This window comes from the organism of the source record quoted next, unplaced genomic scaffold, assembly GCF_019419815.1.
Source record: "Pyrus x bretschneideri cultivar Hongxiangsu unplaced genomic scaffold, Pyrus_bretschneideri_v1 Contig12, whole genome shotgun sequence".
Taxonomy (NCBI): domain Eukaryota; kingdom Viridiplantae; phylum Streptophyta; class Magnoliopsida; order Rosales; family Rosaceae; genus Pyrus; species Pyrus x bretschneideri.
This window is the reverse complement of record NW_025999413.1, coordinates 6455794-6471982: the sequence shown is the minus strand read 5'-3', so window position 1 is coordinate 6471982 and position 16189 is coordinate 6455794. Positions and strand designations below refer to the sequence as shown.

Below are 16189 nucleotides of genomic sequence, written 5' to 3'. Positions count from 1 at the left end.
AGTTTTTGACAATTGATGAATGAGATCAACTGCCTGAAATGCTCTCAATCCTTCTCCCACACAATGCCCTTATAATCATGAACGACAATGGCAGCCGTGGGATCAACCACCAACTCATTTTTGACGAAAATCACAATCCAGTAATTGATGCCCCCATCGCCACCTCAATGTCGCCCCAAACGATTGTCGATAGCATGGTACTAATCTTTCCCTATTCCTTCTTTTTTTTTTTTTTTTTTTTTTTTTGCTTTTTTGTTTTTTCCTTTGAGTTTTTTTCTTCATATGTTACTTTATTTGAGTAACCACTATTAAATTTAAGTTTTAAATCGTTGATTTCAAGTATTTAAATATGAATTATAATAGATTTTGCAGGGAAAAATATATCTTGAAGAACATGAATATAATAGTTTATTGTTATGGTAAGAGAAATAAAATATAAAATAAATAAAGAGGAAGAGAAATTTGAAAAAAAAGAACATGAATATAATAGTTTGTTGTTATGGTAAGAGAAATAAAATAACTAAAGAGGAAGAGAAATTTGAAAAAAAAAAAACATGAATATGTTGTTGTTATGGTAGGAGAAATATAAAAAAAAAATATCTAAAGAGGAAGAGAAATTTGAAAAAGAAGGGATCGGTACAACTATAGCGATTTATTTAACAATATTGTCGCTACCTGCCTAGCAATAGTTGTGTTACAAATCGGTAGTAAAGTATCGAATGTATTCTTTTCTATTTTATTTATTTATTTTCTGCTTCTTCTTTTTCCATTGAACATTTTTTTTCTTCCTACGTTACTTTGTTTATATTCAAATACCTTTAGGCTTAGATTTATATTCTTGTTTTTGAGTGTTTTGATATAAATTATAAGAATTTTTTCACCGAAAATACATTTTTTAGAACATGAAGAGGATAGTTTAGTGTTATGGTAAGAGATTTATTATTAATTTATTTTTTATTTTTATAAATAAGACACAACGATGAAGATGATAGTTTGGTGTTATGGCATGATATGTTTATTTGCGTCTTGCCTTTGTCATGACGTGCTTGTTCGCATCCAACCTTAATAAAAATGCACAACTGTCTGTAAAGGCACAACGAAGGGAAGACGAACAAGTGTCTGATTCCATATATGACCAAGCATAACATTCCTTGCAAGGGCACAATATTTATAAACCACGCGCTTGCTAATTTATGTCATTTGATCTTCTTCAATTCAACGGCCAAAAATTGATAGAAGTGTGTGAAAGATAAAAAGAGGTGTGTGAATAGCACTACCCGTTCACAAATGCCACGCTTATCTTGTACAACCTTGCACGAAATCTGTGTGATGCCATCATCCCAGCACACTTTGATCAACTCCTTTCAACTCCCCCAATTCTCTATATAAGCTTCTCCAGCCCCAGACGCCAAACTCGCCATTGCTAACTTCAGAGATGGAGGATTAATTGAGATAACGAAAGATTTAGAGGTCGAGGATGGAGAAGCTCGTCAATTTAGTTACCAAGCTGAAGAAAATGGTGAGGTCCTTGTCAATTCTTGGGAACCTTGATCGCCAAGTTGGCATTGGAGGTTCGCCTCATGCTGTTTGCTGCGAGGAGCTTTTCTTGCCATCTAAAAGGGTGAAGGGCTGTCAAACAAGAAACAACGATGTTGATCCGTTTATAGCAACTCATGCTGCAGCCTAGAATTATTTTTTACTCTTAGACAAAACATTTATATTTGAGAGAGAGAGGTTCACCATTATTGATGCTAATGTACAATGTGAACAAAAGTCAGGTACTTGCATTCTCATCGCAGTGCATGCTCCATCCGAATGTGCAAATAATCATGTGATTTCGGTTTTGTAATTTATTTTTGATCGAGCAGTATTCTAATTTAATATCAACTAGGTTAATTTTAGTGCAGAAAGAGAGTACGTTGCCACTACGCCTACGTTTGCTTATGTTTTTGTATTTAATTTGTGTTTGTCAATCATACAATTAACCTCCAAGGCTTGCACATAGTAGCATTTGAAAATTAAGCATCTTCAATCTAGCCACTGCAATGCTATAGCTTCTGAGTCCAGCAGTAACTTTTCTCCAAAGTAGAAACAACAGCATATACAATATAGGAAAGCTCAAATATGTTGATGCATAAATGATAAATTATACACAATCAATGCCTTTCTTAAATCATCTCCGGAATTCAAATCCGACCCCCTATTTATGGTTTCTTTTTAAATAACTTCTAAATTTTGATGACAAGAAATGTCTTGCACCACAAGAAATCTCACATGTAGGAGATGCGTATTACTATAGCTTGTAAAGTTTGAATTTGTACGTAGCTCATATAGAATCTGTTAGTGTTTGTGTGATTTTGATATGTATTTCAATGGAGGACCTGTGCAAAGGACCAGAAAATGGTCGAGAGGAAGATGAAGGAAAATGCTTCTGAAATTTCACACACTAAACACGCATACATTTGTTACCGTTATACATGGAAGGAAGGGAGATCCTTCACTCTCCAACACACAATACAATCTCAACCATTCATTGGTATCATCCTATGAGATGATGCCACTTGTCTTATTCTATTACTTAAACTAGATACATCATTGAGTAACCATGTGGACTATGATCCAATGGCTCACATTCAAACTGAAATATAAAGCATGTAAGTTGATCTCTGCCGCCAATCTTTAGCTGAAGGGTTACATTCCAACAGAATCAGTAGTTCTTACAGTTCATGATAGTTCAGTTAACAATTAAATTCAGTGGGAGTTCTGACTCCTCATGAATTCAAGTCCTCCATGACAATTAAGGAATAGTAAACATGACATTAATGGAGCTTGAAGAAGGCCAGTAGAGGATCATACACAAGTTGATTGGCATTCGCGCTCATAATAAAATCCATATGAGCATAATCCTCTATGTACTCTACCACAAGCTTGTCCTTGTCATGATCTTTGAGGTTGTCAAGCAGAAGCCCCACGTCATTAACGTCAGAAAGCGCATCTCTGCCCCCGTAGCTGAGGAAAAGAGGAACGTCTTTCGGAATGTTTGCCATGTTGTACACAGGAGGAGTAGGCTGCTTGTAATGTTCCATGTTCGTGTCTTCGTTACCATAATTGTACATTTCTAGGGTTCCCATCCTGACCACTATCCAAAATCCATAAACCGATATGACCAAACATTAAAATTGTATGGATTAATATGCTGACTAGATAGGACTTCTGGGAACTTAGTGTTCCAGAATTCAAATATCACAACTTACATAACTTTCCATTAACTGATAAACCAAGAAATGAATGAGACTCACTCTGAGACAGATGTATCATGTTCTTTGTTGCCGTAGACTGGGGAAAATTCTTAAATAAAGCAGCCTTGCTTGCAGAACTGAGGCAGCAATTTGGGCCTATATATGGGTTGCGAAAAAGTAATTCATATTAAGTGTGAATGAAGAACCCTAACATTGTTACTATTGAGATTGTGAATCCCATGCATCGTGAAACTAAGGCCATGCATAACAGTTTAAATGATTTTTGGCCTCTCAACCTGTTATAGTTGCCAATAAGTCGGAGCAGTCGACGCCTGGTGTTTTGCAGATAAACTCCACAAGTTCTTGTGTCTCACTGTTGAGATTTTGAGAACAAAAAACTGTTATAGCTGTCATTTTTCAGAAATGTGTCATTTGTTAAAGAAAATATCTAAATTTCTTTAACCAAGTTTAATCTACTTTATGCTATTGTCGTCATGCTTGTGTCTTTATTATTACTAGTGAAGCAAAACTTCTTAAGTTGCTATCTCACCCGTTTGGAACTTCATGCATGCCCAACAATTTTAGTTTCTGTAAAATGAAAAAAGTCAACAGCTAGTCAGTTAATTCCATTTTTGCAACAGTGAATTTCTAAAATTCATATTTTTAAAACAAAAGAGTAGTCACTGAGTTGTGTTACTTCTGATAAAAATAAGTCCATAAGAATCCTTATAAACAGCGAGGACATCTGACCCAGGTAAGCGATTGGGGTAAGCAAAGCAGCCGATCTTAGCAAGTTTAACAGTTTTTCTTGGGAGAAAGCAGCGAGGGCAGTCAGAGTTCCCTATGAAATTCGTATGGTTAAAATATGTTAATCACAACTGAGTGGACAAAGAGGTGTACCCATGGAGTGGACGCTAGTATTGTCCAACTTTAGATATGAGCAAATTAGGTGAATATTTACCAAGGAATGCCCAACATAGTGTAAATTCTGTCCTGTTTGATTGTTCACATACTTGAATAAAGCCGGAAGATCATAAGCAGCTAATTCATCCCATGACCAGTCCCAGTAAGCCTACACGTTATAGAAGATTCAACAGATATGTTTCAGTAAAAGATTATGATCTGCAGATGGCATGATGTAATCAACATTTGACAAGGCAACGCTAACCGGATCATTAGGAGTAAGTGATGTGTGTCCGCGACTAGAACGTGTCGCGCGAGTGTTAGCAAGCCATACATCAAACCCATTGTCTGCCAAGATAAATGCCAAAGCTTGATCCGGCGGATTGAGTAGCCATGCTGAAGCATCCTGTTTTGTTCACACACAGTTGTTCTTTAATTAGTTCATGCATGTTTGTCTTCCACATGTGTAAGTGTATGCATATGCATGCTCACAGATATGGTGCTAAGGTGAAAACCATTAAGAGCCCATGTTGTAACAGAACAGGCTTCTTGTTTGGTGTTTCGTCACCAGACCGTCCCTTTGGAATTCTCTGCAAGCCGATGATGTAACCGTCTTCAGTTGTTACCTGAAACTCATCATAAATTTCATGAAAAAACACAATAAAAAAAATGATCTTTTTCGCATGACATAAGCTGAAAAAGTAAGGCATGCACTTTCTGATGCTTACTTTATGTTCTTGGCAAGTGTAGCCCTGTGTCTCCAACATTGATTTGCAAATGCCGCCATCGACATTTTCGATGGATTGCAGCTTAGTTCTTGTTGCTGCAACTACTGAAACCCAAAGTAGAGCCACAACAAGTATAATGGTCGAAGGATTTTCCATTTGAAGCTAAGGTGTCTGTGAGTGCAATAATTTTCCCCGGTTTTATTATTTATAGTAGACAAATGCATATAAAACAACCAAACAAACGTAACAGACTAGTATTTTTCAGTGTGAGTGAGTCACACCACCACTTGGTGTTACTAATCTACTTGTATTATAACACTTATATATTGAAACTATATCTTAAGTCTATGACATATCAATAATGTCGTTCACCCGTATTATAACATCTAAAATGATAAAATACATGGCGTTTGATGGTTTCTAAGCTTTTGTGAATGCCATGAGCTGATTGCGTCAGACATAATTAATGCATCAACTAGCATATGCCAAATCAAAAAGAAAATCTATGTCACGTCAAGAAATGACCATCATTTCAATAAAACAAAATTTCTGGCAACTAAAATTTGGTTTTTATAGATAATGATAACAAAATAAGTGGTTTGCAATGAAACTAAAATGTGTGGTTTTCTTTTGGTCACGCGCTTTGTTCCTGTCTATTATTGGATTTGGAGTTGAATAGTTTAAACTATTGACATTTTTACCAATATTCTTTTAGTCAGTATTAATGTTTGTTTGGGAAGTGATTTTCACATGCTTCCTTTAACCTCTCGCACACCAATATTAATTTAACCTCAACTATCGATTTGGTTTGACTTATTCAATCCGATGACCAAAACTAAAAAAAGGTGTGTGAGAAGCTAAAAATGATGTATGATTATCACTTCCCGTTATTTTTATGTATAGGTTTATGTTACACCAACTTTTGGAGGGGAAACGACCTCCAACATTTTCGGTTGGCAGGAAACGGGTATAATTTTCGGGGAAGGAAAGCGTCTGATATTCTACGGGTGCTTAAATATTGACAAAGTTGACTGCAAAATGTTGGATCATGCAAGTTAGGTATCAATTTTCTCTACTTTATTCTAAGATAAAAATCAAGTTACGACAATGAGAGTGAAAGAAACCAAGAAAAAAAAAAGCCTTCTAAAATTTAACAATTGCAAGAAAAAAGAACTACAAAAGTAGCTGAAGTCTCAATGGAGCTTGAAGAAATCCAGTAGTGGAGCATAGACAACTTGGTTGGCACTCTCAGCCATAAGAAAATCCATATGAGCGTACTCTGCTGTATATTGTGCCACCAGCTTGTCCTTGTCATGATCTCTGAGGTTGTCCAGCAAATACTTCACATCAAGCACGTTCGAAAGCGGGTCTCTCCCTCCATAGCTTAGGAATAGAGGAACGTCTTTTGGGATGTTTTCCATGTTGTACACAGGAGGAGTAGGCTGATTGTAGTGCTGAATGTTTATTGCTGGAAAAACATAATCGTACATTGCTATGTTTCCCTTTGTGACCACTTTCCAGCATCAAAGAAACAAAAAATTTGAAAGTTTGTCAGTACTGAATTTAACCAGAGTGGATATATATGAACTAAAAGTTTCAAAACGAATACTAGCTTTTTTTTCCTAATTTACTTTGGGAGAACGACTTCACAGGGTTGCATCATGACAGTGTTTGATTAGCTTGGGATACAGCTACGGTAACATGCCCAGTCTGGATAGCTTTCTTTCGTACTTCAGACACCTCGCAGTTATAATGCACCAATACTGAACCCGGAATTGAAGGAGACTTACTCTGAAACAGATGCATAGCATTCTTTGTTGAAGTGGACTGGGGCGTATGTTGAAGAAAAAAAATTTATGCTTGAAGAACCGAGGCTGCAATTTGGCCCTATCACAAATTTCAAGTTAGAAGGGTAAATGACAAAGACTAACATTGTGAAAAGGACTTTCATGCAACGGGCATCCTTGATGTGGGTAAGTTTCTCTATAACATGTTGTCACTACCTGTTGTAGCTGTGAGGTAGTTGGAGCAGCCACTGCCCGGTCTTGCACAGATATACTGCAGAATTTGCTGCACCTGCCTATTGGGATTTCGATGAGATCAGATAAAACTGGTTATCCAAGTATAAAATGAGCGATCAAGAATAAAATGGATTAAAATTTCAACCAACAAATTTCATTTTGCTTTGAATAAATCGTTACTTGAAGCACAAGAAATCCTCTTCATTTATACAATGAAAAAAATTACAAGACATACTTAAAATCTTCCCATACTTTTTTGTGCCAGATTGAATTTAACTCAGTGTATAGTCTGCATTTTTCTTTACAAATTATTTGAGCTGCAATCTCACCCGTTCGGAAATTCAAGGGAAAAGAAGAAAGCCGGTCCCTGATAAAGAAAATAGATAAAATTTTGGGTCAGTTTTCTATGTTCATCACATTGAATTTAGAAATCCATACATGAAAAACCAAAATGTTCATTGAATTGTGTTACTTGAGCTAAGAACGCATTGACAGCAGTTCGTGCAAAGGGTGAGCGCATCTGACCAAGATAAGCAATTGGGGCAAGCAATGCAGCTGATCTTAGTATGTTTACCAGTTTTCCTTGGGAGAAGGCAGCTAGGGGAGTTAAAGTTCCCTATGATTCAATACTTCCAAGTCTTAGTCATCAATTTTCTCTTTGTCAAAATTTTTTCTAAAACTATAAATTATGAACAAAGTACAAATTATTTACCAAGGAATGCCCGACATAGTGTAATTTCTGTCCTGTTTGATTGTTTACATACGCAAACAATGCAGGAAGATCATAAGCAGCCAATTGATCCCATGACCAGTCCCAGTAAGCCTACATTATTAGAAGAAAATACGTACTTTTAGCTTAATTAAGGTTATGATCTGCAAATGGCATGATGTAATAAGCATTTGAGAAGGCAAAGCGAACCGGATAAAGCGGAGTAAGTGTTTTGTGTCCACGGCTGGAGACTGTGCCGCGACTGTTGGCAAGCCATACATCGAAACCATTGTCTGCCAAGATAAACGCCAAAGCTTTGTCCGGCGAATTGAGTAGCCATGCTGAAGCATCCTGTTAATTACAAAAACGTAATTGTTTCTTAATTCGTTTGTACGCTACGTCACGTAAATGTGTATGCATGGTCAAATATAAGGTGCTAAATTAGGTATAAATTTACCGTAAGGATCCCGTCGTGTAACAAAACAGGCAGCTTAGCTGCTGTCTCATTACCTAGCAGACTTCCCAGCTGGCATCCTTTGCAAACCAAGGATGTAACCATCTTCTGTTGATCATCATCTCCATAAAATTAGTTAGTTTTTGACAATTGATGAAATGAGATCAACTGCCTGAAATGCTCTCAATCATTCTCTCACACAATGCCCTTATAATCATCAGCGACAATGACAGCTGCGAGATCAACCACCAACTCATTCTTGACGAAAATCACAATTCGTTAATTGATGCCCCGCCACCACCTCAGTGTCACCCCGAACGTTTGGGTGAGGATCGGTAACGTGATACTAATCTTTCCCTATTCCAATTTATTTATTTGTTTTTTGCTTTGAGTTTTTTCTTCGAGTGTTTTCTTCATACGTTACTTTATTTGAGTAACCACTATTAAATTCAAATATATTTAAATTTAAGTTTTAAATTGTTGATTCCAAGTGTTTAAATATGAGTTATAATATATTTTGCACGGCAAAATATATCTTGAAGAACATAAATATGATAGTTTGTTGTTATAGTAAGAGAAATAAAAGAAGAAAAAAACTAAAAAAGAAAAGAAATTTGAAAAGGAATGAATCGGTATGATATTAGGGATTTTAATATAATTTCAGCTGCCGCCTCCGTAGCGATAGTTCTATTGACAATCATAGTGAAATACCGAACGTATTCTTTTCTATTTTTTTATTTATTTATTTTCTACTTATTCTTTTTTCATTGAGCTTTTTGTTTCTTCCTACGTTACTTTGTTTATATTCAAATACCTTTAGATTTAGATTTATATCCTTGTTTTCGAGTGTTTTGACATAGACTATAAGAATATTTTCACCGAAAATACATTTTGTAGAACATGAAGAGGATAGTTTGGTGTTATGGTAAGAGATTTATTTTTTATTTTAGATATATAACAAAAATAGGACACAACGATGAAGATGAAAGTTTTTTTTTTTTTTTTTTGGGAAATGATGAAGATGATGGTTTGGTGTTATGGCATGATATTTTTACTTGTGCCTTGCCTTTGTCATGCCGTGCTTGTTCGCGTCTAACCTTCATAAAAATCCACAATTGCCTGTAAAGGCACAACAAGGGGAAGGCACGAACAAGTGTCTGATTCCATGTATGACCAAAGCATAACATTCCTTGAAAATGCACAATATTTATAAACCACACGCTTACTAATTTATGTCATTTGATCTTCTTCAATTTATTCAATTTAACGACAAAAATTTGAAAGGAGTGTGTGAATGATTAAAAGAGGTATGTGGATAGCACCACCCATTCACAAATGCCACGCTTATCTTGTACAACCTTGCACGAAATCCGTGTAATGCCATCATGCCAGCACAATTTGATCAACTCCTTTCAACTCCCCCTATTCTCTATATAAGCTTCTCCAGCCCCAGACGCCAAACCCGCCATCGCTAACTTCAAAGATCCAGGATTTGTGATAACGAAAGATTTAGAGGTCGAGGATGGAGAAGCTCATCAATTCAGTTACCAAGCTGAAGAAAATGATGAGGTCCTTGTCAGTTCGTGGGAACCTTATCGCCAAGTTAGCATTGGAGGTTTGCCTTGTGCTGTTTACTGCGAGGAGCTTTTTTTGCCATCTTAAAGGGTGAAGGGCTGTTGAACAAGAAACAACTCATGCTGCACCTGGAATCATTTTACTCTTAGACAAAACATTTATATTTGAGAGAGAGAGGTTCACCATTGATGCTAATATACAATGTGAACAAAAGTCAGGTGCTTGCATTCTCATTGAGAGCATGCTCCATATATCCGGATGTGCAAATAATCATGTGATTTCGGTTTTGTAATTTTTATTTGGTCGAGCAATATCATAATTTAATATAAACTACGGTAACTTTAGTGCAGAAAGAGGGTACGTTGCCACGTGGCTACGCCTCCGTTTGCTTATGTTTTTGTATTTAATTTGTGTTTGTCAATCATACAATTAACCTCCAAGGCTTACACATAGTAGCATTTGAAAATTAAGCATCTTCAACCTAACGACTGCAATGCCGTAGCTTCTGAGTCCAGCAGAAACTTTTCTCCAAAGTAGAAACAACTGCATACCAGGCTTAAAATATAGGAAAGCTCATATATGTAGATGCATAAATGATAAATTATACACAATCAATGCCTTTCTTAAATCATCTCCGGAATTCAAATCCGAACCCCTATTTATGGTTTCTTTTTAAATAACTTCTAAATTTTGATAATATATTTTAAATCCGAACCACAAGAAATCTCACATGTAGGATGCGTATTACTATAGCTTGTAAAGTTTGAAATTGTACGCAGCTCATATAGAATCCATATTGTTCCTACTCCAGTTCCAGATAGTTCGGTAAACAATTAATTAACTTCTGTGGGAGTTCTAACTCCTCATGAATTCAAATCCTCCATAACAATTACGGACTAGTAAACATGACATTAATGGAGCTTGAAGAAGGCCAGTAGAGGATCATACACAAGTTGATTGGCATTCACACTCATAATAAAATCCAAATGAGCATAATCCTCTCTGTACTCTACCACAAGCTTGTCCTTGTCATGATCTTTGAGGTTGTCAAGCAGAAGCTCCACGTCATTAACGTCAGAAAGCGCATCTCTCCCCCCGTAGCTGAGGAAAAGAGGAACGTCTTTCGGAATGTTTGCCATGTACACAGGAGGAGTAGGCTGCTTGTAGTGTTCCATGTTCGTGTCTTCGTTACCATAATCGTACATTTCTAGGGTTCCCATCCTGAGCACTATCCAAAATCCATAAACCGATATGACCAAACATTAAAATTGTAAGAATTAATTTGTTAATTAGAAAGGACTACTGGGAACTTAGTGTTCCCGAATTCAAATATTACAACTTATATAACTTGCCATTACTGATAAACCTAGAAATGAATGAGACTCACTCTGAGACAAATGTATTATGTTCTTATTCGCCGTAGACCGGGGGAAGTTCTTAAATAAAGCAGCCTTGCTTGCAGAACTGAGGCAACAATTTGGGCCTGTATATGGGTTGCAAAAAACTAATTCATAACCCTAAAATTGTTACTATTGAGATTGTGAATCCCACGTGAAATTAAAGCCCTGCATAACAGTTTAAATGATTTTTGGCCTCATAACCTGTTATAGTTTCAAATAAGTCGGTGCATTCTACGCCTGGTGTATTGCAGATAAAGTCCACAAGTTCTTTTGTCTCACTGTTGAGATTTTGAGAACAAAAAACTGCTTTAGATGTCATTTTTCACGTGTCATTTGTTAAACAAAATATCTAAAAAAAATTTACCAAGTTTAAGCAAGTTTATGCTATTGTCTGCGTGCATGTGTCTTTATTACTACTGAAGCAAAACTGCCTAGGTTGATCTCACCTGTTTGGAACTTCATGCAAACCCAACAATTTCTGTTTCTATAAAATAAAAAAAGATAACAGTTTCGTCAGTTTGTTCCATTTTTGCAACAGTGAATTTCTAAAATTCATATTTTTAAAACAAAAGAGCAGTCACTGAGTTGTGTTACTTCTGCTAAAAATAAGTCCACAAAAATCCTTATAAACAGCGAGGACATCTGACCCAGGTAAGCGATTGGGCTAAGCAAAGCAGCCGATCTTAGCAAGTTCAACAGTTTTTCTTGGGAGAAGGCGGCGAGGGCAGTCAGAGTTCCCTATGAAACTCGTATGGTTAAAATATGTTAATCAAAACTGAGTGGACAAAGAGGTGTAACTGTGGAGTACACTTTCTGATGCTTACTTTATGTTCTTGGCAAGTATAGCCCTGTGTCTCGAACATTGATTTGCAAATGCCGCCATCGACATTTTCGATGGATTGCAGCTTAGTTCTTGTTGCTGCAACTACTGAAACCCAAAGTAGAGCCACAACAAGTATAATGGTCGAAGGATTTTCCATTTGAAGCTAAGGTGTCTGTGAGTGCAATAATTTTCACAGGTTTTATTATTTATTGTAGACAGATGCATATAAAACAACCAAACAAACGTAACAGACTAGTATTTTTCAGTGTGAGTCATACCACCACTTGGTGTTACTAATCTACTCGTATTAAACACTAATATATTGAAACTATATTTCAGGTTCATGACATATCAATACTATCGTTCACCCGTATTATAACATCTAAAATTATAACATACATGGCGTTTGATGGTTTCTAAGCTTTTGTGAATGACATGAGCTGATTGCGTCAGACATAATGAATCAACTAGTATATGCCAAATCAAAAAGAAAATCTATGTCACGTCAAGAAATGACCATAATTTCAATAATACAAAATTTCTGGCAACTAAAAATTGGTGTTTATAGATAATGATAACAAAATAAGTGGTTTGCAATGAAACTAAAATGTGTGGTTTTCTTTTGGTCACGCTTTGTCCCTGTCTATTGGATTTGGAGTTGAATAGTTTAAACTCTTGACATTTTTACCAATATTCTTTTAGTCAGGATTAGTGTTTGTTTGGGAAGTGATTTTCACATAGTTCCCTTAACCCCTTGCACACCAATATTAATTTAATCTCGACTATCGATTTGGTTTGACTTATTCAATCCGATGACCAAAACTAAAAAGAGGTGTGCGAGAAGCTAAAAATGATGTATGAATATCACTTCCCATTATTTTTATGTATAGGCTTATGTTACATCAACTTTTGGAGGGGAAACGGCCTCCAACATTTACGGTTGGTAGGAAACGGGTATAATTTTCGGGGAAGGAAAGCGTCTGATATTCTACGGGTGCTTAAATTGACAAAGTTGACTGCAAAATGTTGGATCATGCAAGTTAGGTATCAATTTTCTCTACTTTATTCTAAGATAAAAATCGAGTTATGACAATGAGAGTGAAAGAAACCAAGAAAAAAAAAAACCTTCTAAAATTTAACACTTGCAAGAAAAAAGAATTACAAAAGTAGCTAAAGTCTCAATGGAGCTTGAAGAAATCCAGTAGGGGAGCATAGACAACTTGGTTGGCACTCTCAGCCATAAGAAAATCCATATGAGCGTACTCTGCTGTATATTGTGCCACCAGCTTGTCCTTGTCATGATCTCTGAGGTTGTCCAGCAAATACTTCACATCAAGCACGTTCGAAAGCGGGTCTCTCCCTCCATAGCTTAGGAATAGAGGAACGTCTTTTGGGATGTTTTCCATGTTGTACACAGGAGGAGTAGGCTGATTGTAGTGCTGAATGTTTATTGCTGGAAAAACATAATCGTACATTGCTATGTTTCCCTTTGTGACCACTTTCCAGCATCAACAAGAAACAAAAAATTTGAAAGTCTGTTAGTATTGAATTTAACCAGAGGGGATATATATGAACTAAAAGTTTCAAAACGAATACTAGCTTTTTTTTTCCTAGTTTACTTTGGGAGAACGACTTCATAGGGTTGCATCATGACAGTGTTTGATCAACTTGGGATACAGTTACGGTAACATGCCCAGTCTGGATAGCTTTCTTTCGTACTTTAGACACTTCGCAGTTACAATTCACCAATACCGAACCCAGAATTGAAAGAGACTTACTCTGAAACAGATGCATAGCATTCTTTGTCGAAGTGGACTGGGGCGTATGTTGAAGAAAAAGATTTATGCTTGAAGAACCGAGGCAGCAATTTGGCCCTATAACAAATTTCAAGTTAGAAGGGTAAATGACAAAGACTAACATTGTGGAAAGGACATTCATGCAACGGGCATCCTTGATGTGGGTAAGTTTCCCTATAACATATTGTCACTACCTGTTGTAGCTGTGAGGTAGTTGGAGCAGCCACTGCCCGGTCTTGCGCAGATATACTGCAGAATTTGCTGCACCTGCCTATTGGGATTTCGATGAGATAAGATAAAACTTGTTATCGAAGTATAAAATGAGCGATCAAGAATAAAATGGATTCAAATTTCAACCAACAAATTTCGAAGCACAAGAAATCCTCTTCATTTATGCAATGAAAAAATTACAAGACATACTTAAAATCTTCCCATACTTTTTTGCGCCAGATTGAATTTAACTCAGTGTATAGTCTGCATTTTTCTTTACAAATTATTTGAGCTGCAATCTCACCTGTTCGGAAATTCAAGGGAAAAGAAGAAAGGCGGTCCCTGATAAAGAAAATAGATAAAATTTTGGGTCAGTTTTCTATGTTCATCACATTGAATTTAGAAATCCATACATGAAAAACCAAAAAGTTCATTGAATTGTGTTACTTGAGCTAAGAACGCATCGACAGCAGTTCGTGCAAAGGGTGAGCGCATCTGACCAAGATAAGCAATTGGGGCAAGCAATGCAGCTGATCTTAGCATGTTTACCAGTTTTCCTTGGGAGAAGGCAGCTAGGGGAGTTAAAGTTCCCTATGATTCAATACTTCCAAGTCTCAGTCATCGATTTTCTCTGTGCCGAAATTTTTTCTAAAACTATAAATTATGAACAAAGTACAAATTATTTACCAAGGAATGCCCAACATAGTGTAATTTCTGTCCTGTTTGATTGTTTACATACGCAAACAATGCAGGAAGATCATAAGCAGCCAATTGATCCCATGACCAGTCCCAGTAAGCCTACATTATTAGAAGAAAATACATAGTTTTAGTTTAATTATGGTTATGATCTGCAAATGGCATGATGTAATTCGCATCTGAGAAGGCAAAGCGAACCGGATAAAGCGGAGTAAGTGTTTTGTGTCCACGGCTGGAGACTGTGCCGCGACTGTTGGCAAGCCATACATCGAAACCATTGTCTGCCAAGATAAACGCCAAAGCTTTGTCCGGCGAATTGAGTAGCCATGCTGAAGCATCCTGTTAATTACAAAAACATAATTGTTTCTTAATTCGTTTGTACGCTACGTCACGTAAATGTGTATGCATGGTCAAATATAAGGTGCTAAATTCGGTATAAATTTACCATAAGGATCCCGTGGTGTAACAAAACAGGCAGCTTAGTTGCTGTCTCATTACCAGCAGACTTCCCAGCTGGAATCCTTTGCAAACCAAGGATGTAACCATCTTCTGTTGTTACCTTCGAAATTACCAGGACGAAAGATTAACAACATTTAATTAGTTAATGCGAAAGAGTGATGTATAAAACCCAAAAAAGAAAGGCTCGAAATTTTGACACTTGATCATTACTTTATGTTCTTGGCAAGGGTAGCCTTGTGTCTCCACCAGCGATTTGCAAATGCCGCCGTCGACATTGCCGATTGATTGCGGCTTAGTTCTTGCAGCTGAAACACAAAGTAGAGCTACAAAAAGAAAAATGCTGAAAGAGTTGGCCATTTGGAGCTGAGTTGTGTAGTTTCTGAGTGCAACAAAATCAGGGTTTGCTTTTTATAGTGAACAAATCCATAACACAACGGATGAAGCCATTAATTAAAAGAAATATTTATGATGATTTCTCATGAAAGTAATATTTCATAAGAGTTGACCTCCCGAACCTCAACTGGTGGTGACTGGTCAGACCTTGACATATTTTCCTGAAAAATAGAATGTGTGTAATTCCTAATAAATGCAATTTCTACGTTTCATTTGTACATGTAAATGTAGGGACTCGCTACAGTTCATGTATTTACTTAACACATTTACCATATATTAATTATTAAGTAAATCCATGTATTGTAAATTTGTAGTTAAGTCCGTATACTATGATTTATTAATTTAGGATACAACTCTCATTTCCTTGTCAACGCGCAAGAAAACTGTTAATAAAAAGTGTTGGTATGTCCACTTGCCTACCTTTATTGTTGCTCGCACCTTATAAAACAATACAAATAACAAATTAATATAAAGTAAACGAAAAAAATAAGACAGGTGAGTGAGCACAGTATTTGCCGTCTTTGGCAAAGTACACCCACATTGGAATCGGTCATGAAAACGTAATAGTAACCCACAAACTTACATTTTCCTACCGGTTTATGGTAGTAGTGTTTCTAAATGGGTGAAATATATGTTGCTTGGGGTCCCCAACGGCCAACGTCCTTTTACAAGTATTTTTTAGGGTACGAAACTGCACTTCTTTCAGAACCTCCGCGCCTTGCACTAAGTAACCTTTCCCGTCATTGGATTTAGCAGATGCAAAGTCTAAGGATGACATTACAA

The 16189-nt window shown here is 36.5% G+C and overlaps 2 protein-coding genes and 1 pseudogene across 2 annotated transcripts; all 3 read right to left on the bottom strand.

Moving 5' to 3' along the window:
* Nucleotides 1-2416: 2416 nt before the first annotated feature.
* On the bottom strand, nucleotides 2417-5193 carry LOC103954998 (triacylglycerol lipase 2). The gene is made up of 9 exons (XM_009366859.3): nucleotides 4871-5193; nucleotides 4658-4768; nucleotides 4408-4548; nucleotides 4201-4311; nucleotides 3937-4080; nucleotides 3790-3827; nucleotides 3536-3612; nucleotides 3300-3395; nucleotides 2417-3139 (listed from the first exon to the last, which is right to left on the bottom strand). Exons 1-9 carry the CDS (start codon nucleotides 5024-5026, stop codon nucleotides 2820-2822), a joined length of 1194 nt encoding a protein of 397 aa, XP_009365134.2. The 5' UTR covers nucleotides 5027-5193; the 3' UTR covers nucleotides 2417-2819.
* Nucleotides 5194-5989: 796 nt separating this feature from the next.
* On the bottom strand, nucleotides 5990-12038 carry LOC103955078 (annotated as a pseudogene).
* Nucleotides 12039-12876: 838 nt separating this feature from the next.
* LOC103955077 (triacylglycerol lipase 2-like) lies at nucleotides 12877-15370 on the bottom strand. The gene is made up of 8 exons (XM_048578193.1): nucleotides 15224-15370; nucleotides 15000-15113; nucleotides 14753-14893; nucleotides 14546-14656; nucleotides 14268-14449; nucleotides 13843-13928; nucleotides 13631-13726; nucleotides 12877-13350 (listed from the first exon to the last, which is right to left on the bottom strand). The coding sequence occupies exons 1-8, from the start codon at nucleotides 15368-15370 to the stop codon at nucleotides 13031-13033; spliced, it is 1197 nt and encodes a 398-aa protein (XP_048434150.1). The 3' UTR covers nucleotides 12877-13030.
* Between the last annotated feature and the right edge of the window lie 819 nt (nucleotides 15371-16189).